The sequence below is a fragment of the Dendrobates tinctorius genome, unplaced genomic scaffold (assembly GCF_039654945.1).
Source record: "Dendrobates tinctorius isolate UK_male_01 unplaced genomic scaffold, ASM3965494v1 ptg000290l, whole genome shotgun sequence".
NCBI classification, from domain to species: Eukaryota; Metazoa; Chordata; class Amphibia; order Anura; family Dendrobatidae; genus Dendrobates; species Dendrobates tinctorius.
In genome coordinates, this window is record NW_027361957.1 from 5,071,225 (window position 1) to 5,083,292 (window position 12,068).

General features: G+C 45.2%; 1 protein-coding gene across 3 annotated transcripts in view; it reads right to left on the reverse strand.

Moving 5' to 3' along the window:
• Window positions 1-12,068, reverse strand: part of NAP1L1 (nucleosome assembly protein 1 like 1) — a 50,262-nt gene that overhangs the window by 13,669 nt on the left and 24,525 nt on the right. For 2 of the 3 annotated variants that reach the window (XM_073560001.1, XM_073560003.1), the window contains exons 5-11: window positions 11,316-11,457; window positions 11,151-11,231; window positions 10,072-10,200; window positions 9,911-9,982; window positions 7,114-7,253; window positions 6,269-6,414; window positions 5,151-5,170 (exon numbers count right to left, since the gene is read on the reverse strand). In XM_073560001.1, the coding sequence (XP_073416102.1) occupies window positions 5,151-5,170; window positions 6,269-6,414; window positions 7,114-7,253; window positions 9,911-9,982; window positions 10,072-10,200; window positions 11,151-11,231; window positions 11,316-11,457 (730 nt within the window). The remainder of the gene's footprint in view (window positions 1-5,150; window positions 5,171-6,268; window positions 6,415-7,113; window positions 7,254-9,910; window positions 9,983-10,071; window positions 10,201-11,150; window positions 11,232-11,315; window positions 11,458-12,068) is intronic. The other variant, XM_073560002.1, reaches the window with a different exon arrangement.

Here is a 12,068-nt window from a genome sequence, read left to right on the forward strand (position 1 = left end):
TCTGCTTCTTTCCACTCCTCCAGGATCATTGCTTTGATGTGCTCGCTCACAGGGAACACCACCTGTTTGCGGGACACCAGTCCTCCAAACATTAAGTCCTGTCTGGACTGTGGCTTAGGGACTTCTTCCATCTGCATGGTATTTCTGACCGTGTGTACCAGCTCGTCCGTATCCTCCAGTCTGAATAGGTACTTTCTGTTCTGCTCCTGACTATCCCCCAGGATCTCGCCTTCTTCCTCCTGATCTGAGTCCCAGAAATCGGATTCCTCGCTAGGGCTCGCCTCTGATACTGGGGGACTGGTTCCCATCTCGGACGCTTGCGACCTGGCCCAGGGCTGGGGGATCGACGCCGGGTTGTAGAGGCCTGAATCTCTTCCCTTATCAGCTACCTCATTTCGGAAAGTAGAGATGGCTGTTCCTCGCCTATGACCCTGGAGGTACAGGGACCGCATAGGGTCTTGCTATAGGTGTCTGGCAGCTTTACTCTGCACACCGGACATCTGACTGATTTGGAGGTGGCTTTCGCCGGGTCCTTCCCCGAGGGGGACTCAGCCGGGGTTCCCTTTTCCTGATAACATAAGGGGCACCTCATCAGATCTGGGCTGTGGGGACGGGTGGGGAGGGTGGTCTGCGCTATGCGCACTTACCCCTCCACCAGATGCAGTGTTGCCTTCCATCCCCTGGCGACCGATGCAGTCACACAGCCTGGAACGACCTGTGACGACTCTGGAGAACGCTTTGGTCCAGGAGCGCGCGCGCCCTGGATTTGAAACCGGCGTCTGACGTCACCAGATGTGACGCTGGTAAGCCGCGCCTCCACTTCCTGCCGGGCATCTGCGCGCGACCGCGCTCGGCACGTGCAGGGAGCCGCCTCCATTCCTGCTATGGCGCTCCGGCCTCCACTGCCCAGCCGTCGGCGTCGTCCTGCGGGTACTCGGCCCGCCGCGGCCGATTGCGCCCACTTCTGTCGGTGCCCGCACGGCCAGCCGCCTGCGGGGAGCCGACCCGTCCTGGAGCCGAGAGCCCCCCCACCGGGAGGAACGGCTCCCTCCAGGAGCGTCGTCCTGCTCCTGGCCTTTGGAGCCGAGGGACTCCCCACCGGGAAGTTTCGGCCCCGGGACCTCTTGACAGGGGAAGGATTGGACCGGCCGCACGATCCCCTGGGCCCCTCCGGTAAGCTCTCGCGTGTCCCTCCGTGCAGGGACAGGAAAAACACTGAGGGAAAGGGGGTGGGACATGGCCTTTTAACCTCTCGTGTGCTTTCCTGTCCCTGTAAGGAGGAGGAGGACGTCCTCCATAGTGCCGTCAGGTGGACGTCCTGGAAATGTTCATTTCTAGTACTTGGTTGAAAACCCTTTGTTGGCAATTACTGCCTGAAGTCGTGAACTCATGGACATCAGACGCTGTGTTTCCTCCTTTTTGATGCTCTGCCAGGCCTTCACTGCGGTGGTTTTCAGATGTTTGTTCGTGGGCCTCTCTGTCTGAAGTTTAGTCTTTAACAAGTGAAAAGCATGCTCAATTGGGTTGAGATCAGGTGACTGACTTAGCCATTCAAGAATATTCCACTTCTTTGCTTTAATAAACTCCTGGGTTGCATTGGCTTTATGTGTTGGGTCATTGTCCATCTGAAACGACAACTATTCAGTTTGGCTGCATTTGGCTGGATCTGAGCACACAGTATGGCTCTGAATACCTCAGAATTCATTCAGCTGCTTCTGTCCGGTCACATCAATAAACACTAGTGACCCAGTGCCACTGGCAGCAATGCATGCCCAAGCCGTCACACTGCCTCTGCCGTGTTTTACAGATGTGGTATGCTTTGGATCATGAGCTGTAACACGCCTTCGCCATACTTTTCTCTTTCCATCATTCTGGTAGAGGTTGATCTTGGTTTCATCTCTCCAAAGAATGTTCTTCCAGAACTGTGCTGGCTTTTTTAGATGTTTTTTAGCAAAGTCCAGTCTAGCCTTTTTATTCTTGATGCTTATGAGTAGCTTGCACTGTGCAGTGAACCCTCTGTATTTACTTTCATGCAGTCTTCTCTTTATGGTAGATTTGGATATTGATATGCCTACCACCTGGAGAGTGTTGTTCACTTAGTTGGCTGTTAAGGGGTTTCTCTTCACCATGGAGATTATTCTGCGATCATCCACCACTGTTGTCTTCCATGGGCACCCAGGTCTTTTTGCATTGATGAGTTCACCAGTGCTTTTTCTTTCTCAGGATGTACCAAACTGTAGATTTTGCCACTCCTAATGTTGTAGCAATTACTCGGATGGGTTTTTTCTGTTTTTGCAGCTTAAGGATGACTTGTTTCACCTGCATGGAGAGCTCCTTTGACCGCATGTTCCCTTCACAGCAAAACCTTCCAAATGCAAGCACCACACCTCAAATCAACTCCAGGCCTTTTATCTGCTTAATTGAGAATGACATAATGAAGGGATTGCCCACACCTGTCCATGAAATAGCCTTGGAGTCAATTGTGCAATTACTTTTGGTCCCTTTAAAAACAGGGTGGCACATGTTAAGGAGCTGAAACTCCTAAACCCTTCATCCAATGTTAATGTGGATACCCTCAAATGAAAGCGGAAAGTCTGAACTTCAACTGCATCTGAATTGTTTTATTTAAGATTCATTGTGGTAATGTCTAGAACAAAGATTAGAAAAATGTTGTTTGTCCAAATATATATGGACCTAACTGTACTTTGAACAGTCACTCTGTGCTGAAAGTCTTTAACCCCTTCACCCCCAAGGGTGGTTTACACGTTCATGACCGGGCTAATTTTTACAATTCTGACCACTATCCCTTTATGAGGTCATAACTCTGGAACGCTTTGACGTTTTTGGCTGGAATTGAGATCGGACACCATGTCGCGATTGGAAGACCCCTGATGTACCAAAACAGTGGAAACCCCCACACAAATGACACCATGTTGGAAACTACACCCCCCAAGGAACTTATCTAGACTTGTGGTGAGCACTTTGAACCCCCCAGTGCTTCACAGAAGTTTATAACGCCCGGGCGTGAAAGTAAAAAAAAAAAAAAAAAAAAAAAATTCGTGTTTTTTCCAAACATGATCTTTTAGTCACCAATTTTTTTTTATTTTCCCCAAGGGTACCAGGAGAAATTGGACCCCAAAAGTTGTTGTCCAATTTGTCCCGAGTACGCCGATACCCCATATGTGGGAGAAAACTACTGTATGGGCACATGTCAGGGCTCGGAAGGGAAGTAGTGACGTTTTGGAATGCAGACTTTGATGGAATGGTCTGCGGGTGTCATGTTGCCTTTGTACCTAAACAGTGGAAACCCCCCACAAATGACCCCATTTTGGAAACTAGACCCCCTAAGGAACTTATCTAAATGTGTGGTGAGCACTTTGAACCCCCAAGTGATTCACAGAAGCTTAACACCTGGGCGTGAAAATAAAAAAAAAACAAAAAAAAAAAACACACATTTTCTTCCACAAAAAAGTGATATTTTTGCCCCCAATTTTTCATTTTCCTAAGGGTAACAGAAGAAATTGGACCCCAAAAGTTGTTTTGCAATTTGTCCTGAGTAGGCCGATACCCCATATGTGGGGGTAAAACACTGTTTGGGCGCATGGCAGAGCTTGGAAGGACCACCATTTGACTTTTTCAAGTCAGAATTGGCTGGAATTGAGTTCAGACGCCATGTTGCATTTGGAGAGCACCTGATGTGCCCAAACAGTGGAAACCCCCCAATTCTAACTTCAACCCTAACCCCAACACACCCCTAACCCCAACGGGAAAATGGAAAATACATTCTTTTAATTTTATTATTTTTCCCTAACTAAGGGGGTGATAACAGGGGGGTTTGATTTACTATTTATAGCGGGTTTTTATGTTTGGCAGCTGTCATACGCTAAGACGCTTTTTATTGTAAAAATAGAAAAAAAAAAATAGTTTTTGCATCACCACATATTGAGAGCTATAATTTTTCCATATTTTGACCCACCGAGTCATGTGAGGTCTTATTTTTTGCGGGACGAGTTGACGTTTTTATTGGTACCATTTTCGGGCACGTGACATTTTTTGATCGCTTTTTATTCCGATTTTTGGGACGCAGAATGAACAAAAACCAGTGTTTCATGAATTTCTTTTTTTTCGGGGGGGGGGGGTGTGCGTTTACACCGTTCCGCGTGCGATAAAATTGATAAAGCGGCTTTACTCTTTGGGTCAGTACGGTTACAGCGATACCTCATTTAGGTTGTTTTTTTATGTTTTGTCGGTTTTATGCAATGAAAACTATTTTATACTAGATTATGGCCCGATGCTATCGCATCGGGAGGATGCGATAGCATCACACCTCTTGCCATGTTAACCCTCAACACACACACTCCTCTCACCTTTCACCATCTCCACTCACTCTTTCACTCCACATACGACCCCTTCTCACTCCGTCTGTCATACTCACGCAGTCATCGCAGCTGCCCCACGATCCCCGACTTCCGCCGGCGCCATCCTGGATCCAGACGTTGTCCACGCCGGCGACATGTTCTTGCGGCGACGCCATCTTGAGTATCGTGAAATCCCGCGATAGTCAAGATGGCTTCGCCACAAGAACATGTCGCCGGCGTGGACGACGTCGGGATCCAAAATGGCGTCGGCGAAATCTCGTGAGTTTTCGCCGACGCCATTATGGATCCAGACGTCGTCCTCGCCGGCGACATGTTCTTGCGGCGATGCCATCTTGACTATCGCGGGATTTCGCCGATCCAAAATGGCGTCGCCGCAAGAACATGTCGCCGGCGTGGAGGACGTCTGGATCCAGGATGGCGCCGGCGGAAGATGTCGGGGATCGTGGATCAGCGGCGATGACGGCGTGAGTATGAGAGACGGAGTGAGAGAAAGGGTCGTATGTGGAGTGAAAGAGTGAGTGGACGTGAGTGGAGATGGTGAAAGGTGAGTGGAGTGTGTGTGTTGAGGGTTAACATGGAAAGAGGTGTGCGGTGACGTCACCGGTTACAACTGGACGGAAGTTGTTACAACTGGAAGTTGCTTAGGGCATTATTATAGATAAAAAATAATTTTTGCATCGCTTTATTCTGCGAGCTGACAGATTCCCAAAAAAAAAAAAAAAAAAATCTATTCAAGTCAATAAAGGTAGAATTACAGTTCATATCACTTACCAGTTCACTATTTTCTGGTACTAAGTGGGAGTGTGGAGGAGGAGGGGAAAAAAAAAAAAAAAGAAAGAAAAAACATTTAGAAACATTCTTAAAGGCAGTTATGAAAAATTTACACATTGCTTTCTTTCAGAACAATTCTAAGATCTACAACTCCCTGTAATGTGCCTTTTCATTTATCAGTCTCATGAATCTGAAAGGATGGAGCCTTACTTCATTATCTACCAGACCTAAAGGCCCCATTATACTAAACGATGCACCAGCGATCCCGACAACGATACGACCTTGTCAGGATCGCTGATGCATCGCTACATGATCGCTGGTGAGCTGCCAAACAGGCAGCTGCACCAACGAGGATGCTGGTCTCTAAGGTAAATATCTGGTTACTAAGCGGCGCGCGTCACTTAGTTACCCAATGTGTACCTTAGAAACCTGCGCGCTGGTGCCTGGAGCTGCGAGCACACAGGTTTCTAAGGTACACTTCGGGTAACTAAGTGACGCGCACCGCTTAGTAACCCAATATTTACCTTAGAAACTAGCTCCTGCTTAGAGCGCTGGGAGCATCGCTGATCGTTGGCTCCCGCTGCCATACGCAGCGATGCGCGCTGGCCAGCGGGAGACCAACGATCAAAAAAAATGGCAGTGCACGATCAGCGATAACCGGCGGGGGGCCGGTTGCTGATCCCCGTGTCACACACAGCGATCTCGCTGGTGAGATCGCTGTGGCGTCACAAAATCAGCGATCTCGCTAGCGAGATTGCCGTGTGTGACAGGGCCATATGATACCCAAAAAAGAACCCACGTGAAATCCCAACAGTATTTTAGTTACAAGAACGGTCAGAAGCCACCACATGAAAAAATACAAATTCAACTAACATGCAAATGTTAAGGAATCTGTCTAAACTGACAGTATGAACGAAGCACATAGCTTTGCAAGGGAGATAAGCACCCACTTTCCCTCCATAGAAAAGGGGCCATGCCATTTCTAAAGCCCATTTACCCCAAAACCAGGCACTCGCATGACTACATGGAATGGGTGTTCCTGGCTGGGTATACAGTTCAGTCAGTCCAATATAGGATATTGTAAATTGCAATCAGAATGACAATAAAACTGGCTTTACCTTCAGGAGGAGAGAAAAAGTTGAAAAATGAGTCATTGGGAACAGTTTTTGTGACAGTCCTTACTGTTCCACGGCCCTTGTGTTTTTGTTTCTTCTTTATGGTTTTTAAAGTAACATTTTTGCCTTTTTTCCAGTCAATCTGGCACCTGAATTAAAGCAGCAATTCCATGCAGTTACACTTTTAAGTGAATATTGATGCAAAACTACAAGTGTTTAGATAGTAGCATTATTAACCCCTTAGGGACTGAGCAAAAAAGGTTTTAAAATCTGACCAGTGTCACTTTATAAGGTAACAACTATGGGACGCTTCAACGTATCCCATTGAGTTGAGACTTTTCGTTCACACATTTATCATAAAGTACAATTTAGGTTGGCATGTTTTGCATTCATTTATAAAAATTAGAAGTTTTACAAAAATTTTCAAAAAAAAAAAAATTAGCAATGTTAAAAGTTTTAATGATTAGTGATGAGTGAGTATACTCGTTGCTCGGGTTTTTCGCCCCGAGCATGCTCGGGTGATCGAGTATTTCGGCGTGCACAGAGATTTAGTTTTCGTCACCTCAGCTGCATGGATTTGTGGCTGCTTGACAGCCTGAATACATGTGGAGATTCCCTAACAAACAGGCATTCCTCACATGTATTCAGCCTGTCCAGCAGCCACAAATCATGCAGCTGCGTCAGAAACTAAATCTCCGAGCATGCCAAAATACTCTGGTCACCCGAGCATGCTCGGAAAAACCCGAGCATACTCAATCACTAACGATCATCATCCTTTTAATCAAAGTAGTCTTATATGAAAAAATTGGTGTTATTGTGCCTTTACTAAAAAGTTTAAAGTCACTTACCCAGTACAGCCCATGATTTCTGGTCCATCGAAAGAAAATGGATCAGACTCATCAGGCTCTGATCTCATTTTATACGTCTTTGTCAAAACTTCATTAGTGAAGAACTCATTTGGCTCATAATGGAATTCTAAAGTGAAGCTCTACATTTTAAAAAAAAAAAAAAAAAAAAAAAAAAACACGTCAATATGATTTATAATTGTAGGGACCCTGGAGATAGCAGCTTATGCCTGCATTTCCCAATTGTAGGGCAATGCCAAGGCTACTTTCAGACTTGCGTTATGAGGCGCAGCGCAGGGCCGCCGCTAAGCTCCGCCCCTGGCCACTCCTCCAGTCAGCTCCTCCTATGGGCGCATGACTGCATGCGACCTGCATCCCCTATATTTAGCGTTGGGTACGCTGGCAAGTTGTTGCCAGTGCATGCGCCCTTTTGGCGCTGTGCCGACGTGCACCAAACGCACCTGTTGGATTTTTGTGTGCTCTGCGCAGCGCCAAAAGGGCGCATGCGCCGGCAAAAACATACCAGCGCTCGGCCAGCGTACCCAACGCTAAATATAAAGGACGCAGGTCGCATGCAGAGTCATGCGCCCATAGGAGCTGACCGGAGGCGTGGCCGGGGCAGAGCTTAGCGGCGGCCCTGCACCTCATAACGCAAGTCTAAAGTAGCCTAAGACAACACTCCCACAGCACTCATTGCAGATCTCCTACAGTTAACCCTTTAGCAGTATTTACCACCGAAAACGATGCATAGGTGCAGGGAAATAACACGTCGTCATTTCTATTCCAACTAATTTTGCACTCACATTTTGCAGCATAAATTAACATGCTGTAGATATTATATCCGCAGCCCGTCAATTCACGCTGTAGTATTATAGTAGACGTCCAAAATTCTCATGCACTATGCTGACCCTGTAAGATGTATAAAAAAATTGTGAAAAGGTAGAGGGTCCATTGCTTTGTTTCCTACATAGACTATGTTCTGAAGAAAGACCAACCTCACCAACAAGGCACAACCTAACTGTTGAGGCACCTTTCTCAGATCAAAATGCACAATCCATTCTGTGGCGGCAGCAGTCTAATTTAAAGGGGGTCCCATACCTAGGTTTTTACCACCTCATCTGAGAGCAGCATAGTGTAGGAAAAGCAACCCCAAATCCAATATTTAGTTTACTGAGTGCAGCAGTTGTAGATAGTAATAAGCGAACATGCTCGGATTACGCATTATCCCTGTCCCTGCAGCTGCATGTTTTTTGCAGCGGTAGACATCCACAGCAAGCAGGGATTGCCAAAGTAACCCTTGCATGCTTTGCAGCAGTCTACTGCCGAATATATTATCTGAGCATGCTTGACATACTCAGATAACACGTAATCCAAGCATGTTCACTCATGACTAGCTGTTAACACTTTAGATGCAGAAAGCTATAGATGCAGAAAGCTAACCCAGCCCACACCAGTTCTGTGGTACAACTAGCTGCTTAGCAGTGGGAGCACAGTTGAACTAGCAGGCATGCAAATCCTAGCCCAGTAGTGATAAACTTTCATTGCAACTGAATAGCATAGGCAAAAAAAAGTGACTCATGGCTGACATCTGTTTCAGCCCCATCTCCTGCTGTCTTTACATTACATAGCAAAAACCTGTAGACAAATTCCCTTTAATAACTGAAAAACCTAATTTTGTCTTTGTTACATGGGTTCTTTGGCTGACGAGACCTGGTTATTTTCTTGTCTGCTTATAAAAATGCTGTAGAGAATGGCTGTGGGCTGGAACCATTGACCATATTTTTCAGACTCCAAGATGCACTTTTTCCCTCCAAATATGTGGAAGAAATTTGGGGGGGGTGCAACGTCTGGTCCAGATGTCCCTAATCTGGCTGTGGTGGGGGAGCAGCAATAGCAGAGCAGCAGGTCACAGACAGGGGCCAAGTGCTGCAGCTATCTCCAATGCCCACTGCTAGAGAAATGAATATTCACTGCATTCCACACCCATCGGAGTGGAACGCGGTGAATATTCATTCCCTTTAGTAACAGCACATGTGACCGCTGGCAGCTGCAAGAAGGTTCCAGCTGACACTGTGCATGCTACTGAAGAGCAATGAATACTCATTGCTCTCCGCGCACACAGTCCCAGAGTGCAGAGCAGTGTTCCGGCAGCTGCACTTCGGCTTGCAAGCAGTGCATGATGTCCCTGCTATGCGCTGCTTACAAGCATAAAGCAGCTGCTGGCATCAGAACAAGATGCTGCGAGGGAGTTCTGGGAAGCGCAATTTTTTTTTTTTTTTTTTTTTTTTTTTTAAATGCTTTGATGGGGCCATGCATACCAGGATAGGGATGGGGCCCATGCATACTAGAACAAGATGGGGACTCTGCATACCAGGATAGGGATGAGGGGAACCAGTCCTACCAGGATAGGAGATAAAGGGGACATGCATACCAGGCTAGGGATAAGGGAGCCATATATCAGAAAAAGGGGATATTAAGTACAGAATTGACCACATTTTTGCTTCAGTTTTCAAAGGTGCGTCCTATGGTCCAGCACATCTTTATCTGAAAAATACGGTAATAGCCATGGAAAGTTCTTATCTCTTGTGTTGCCAACTCTTCTGAAGCAGATAGTTACTCCACACCTCCCTTATCAGTTAAATATCCATACATTCCTCTCCACTACTCATGAATGGAGCTCAATATCCTCAGCTACACACTACTACAAGGAGATTGAGATTAATCCTTCCATGATAGGAAAGTCAAAAGGACAAGACCTACTGAAAGAGGGATAACTTCTAAAAAGCAGCAAAATTCTTACCATTGGTTGACCCACATCAGAAAACTTTACTTTAATGTCTTTCAAGTGTTTCAGTATTGGTTCATCATGCTCCTGTAATGGGTTTAGGCAAAACAAAAGAATTAGAATATAGATCTAAACTTTTACAACTTAACATTAAATATTAGATTTGGCAGCCTTACCTGAACCATGTCACTAAGGAGATCAACATTTTTAAATACGGTTAACCAGAATTCTGGAATTCCTTTAGGGTCCTCCTTTTCTTCATCTTTCTTCTCTTCTTCAACCTTTGCTTTCTCTTTCAAATCCTCCTAGTGCAAAGTTTATGATAAAACAACCAAACACAGCAAGGGCATGTTCACAGCAGTCTATACTCCAAGATGTACATTTTTTTTTAGATCCTTCTTGTTAGCATTTATGTTCATATAAAGTGCTTTCACAATTTCAAGCTAGAGCATTATATTAAGTCATCTCTGCATATGTACACTAGGACCCATCAAAGCTTTGGAATAATGGAAGACCGCCATAGGCTTTCACGCTGCCCGCTAACACCTGCACATAACGTTTACGGCTTCCAGTTGTCAAACCGTTCTTTTGGCTTGGTGAGTGCTGCTCTTTCCCGACCTACTTTTGTGAGCGTTTCTTTATACTATGGAGCAGAGCATCACAAGTTACCAGTAAACCAAAACTTTCTTCATGAAAATGTTTATTCACCAGTAATTGTAGTTTTGTGCCGAATCACTTACATGATTCTCTGTATAGATCTGTTCGCACTGGCTGAATAAACAGATTTCCCCACTAAATCAACATTACAGTACTATTAACCTGCATTTGATAAAATCCTATCTACACAGCAGTCTGCCATATGGCTAGGACTGGCAATGCAAGTTTGACATTTGCAGAATGAAGTGCTGGGAACCAGACACTGAGTTGTTGGATCCAGTCAACTTCACGAGCAAGTTGTATAGTAAAGCCGCTATCAGCACGTGCTCCTTACCTAGGTAATCAGTGTGGCTGGTCACCTGCACAATACATTGTACACTACAAAATTTAAAAATGCTCTATTTAGGGAAAAAAAAAAAAACACCAACACAAACATGTGCAGTTACAGGTTTTTGTGATTTTTAACCACAAGAAAATCCCTTTATTTGCTGACATTACCCTCTTCATTGGGTAAGATTATGTATTTTCGTTAGGCTTTATGTGTCAGGACTATTCAATTCTGAGCTATGAAAGAACACATGCAAATTAAGTTACTCACTGAAATCTCTTCCTCTTCATCTACTTTCCATTCACACTCTTCTTCTGTAGGTTCATAAATGGCATTTATAATTTCACTTCTCTATTAGAAGGGGGGAAAAAAAAAAAAATCTTATAAAAATCAATTGCACTTAAAATCCCTACATATGGGTGTGCATTAAGTTACCTTGTCAAAAAGTGGCTGATAAAGATCAGCATATTTCCTCTCCAGGGCATGAACCTCTTCATAGAATTTTGCTTCAATCTGTGCACATTTCACTTGAAGGTTTTTAAGCGCATTCACTCGTCTTTTTACTATTTTAGGTAGACTAAAATAAAAGAAACTCTGGTTAAAGGTTTGCAGGATGTAGCAAGATGTACTCAGCATGCCTAACAGGGTTATTCCATAATCATCTACACAGGATAGTGTATGATCGCAGTCTGACCACAACAACCAAAGTCACTTGTGTGACTAGAGAACAAAGCAGAAGTGAGCATGTGCAAGCACAGCTTCATTTCCTGGCTAGAGTAGGAGTCAAACATGCCGACTAACACTCCATTCACACCAAGGACTCCATTTTCAGAATCTGTGGCCACTTGATTAGCTAGACCACCAGGTAGCATACAACATATCCTTTGATTAAGCCATTACAGGACACCTCCAAAATATCAGTTAAAAAAAAAATTGAAGTCTCAATCACAAGAAAAGCTCTACAATGAGGTAGCAAGATATTTTCAAACTGGATGACGAGTGATGTTGCCACTGAAGTTTTCAGCCAAACTTTAGAGATTGAGCAAACAAGAGGTCTGTGTCATTTCAATAGTCTAGGACTGTTGGCACCCCGTCACACATAGCGACCCCAGCAACGATATGAACTTGTCAGGATCGCTGGTGTCGCTACATGATCGCCAGTGGGCTGCCAGACAGGCAGATCTCATC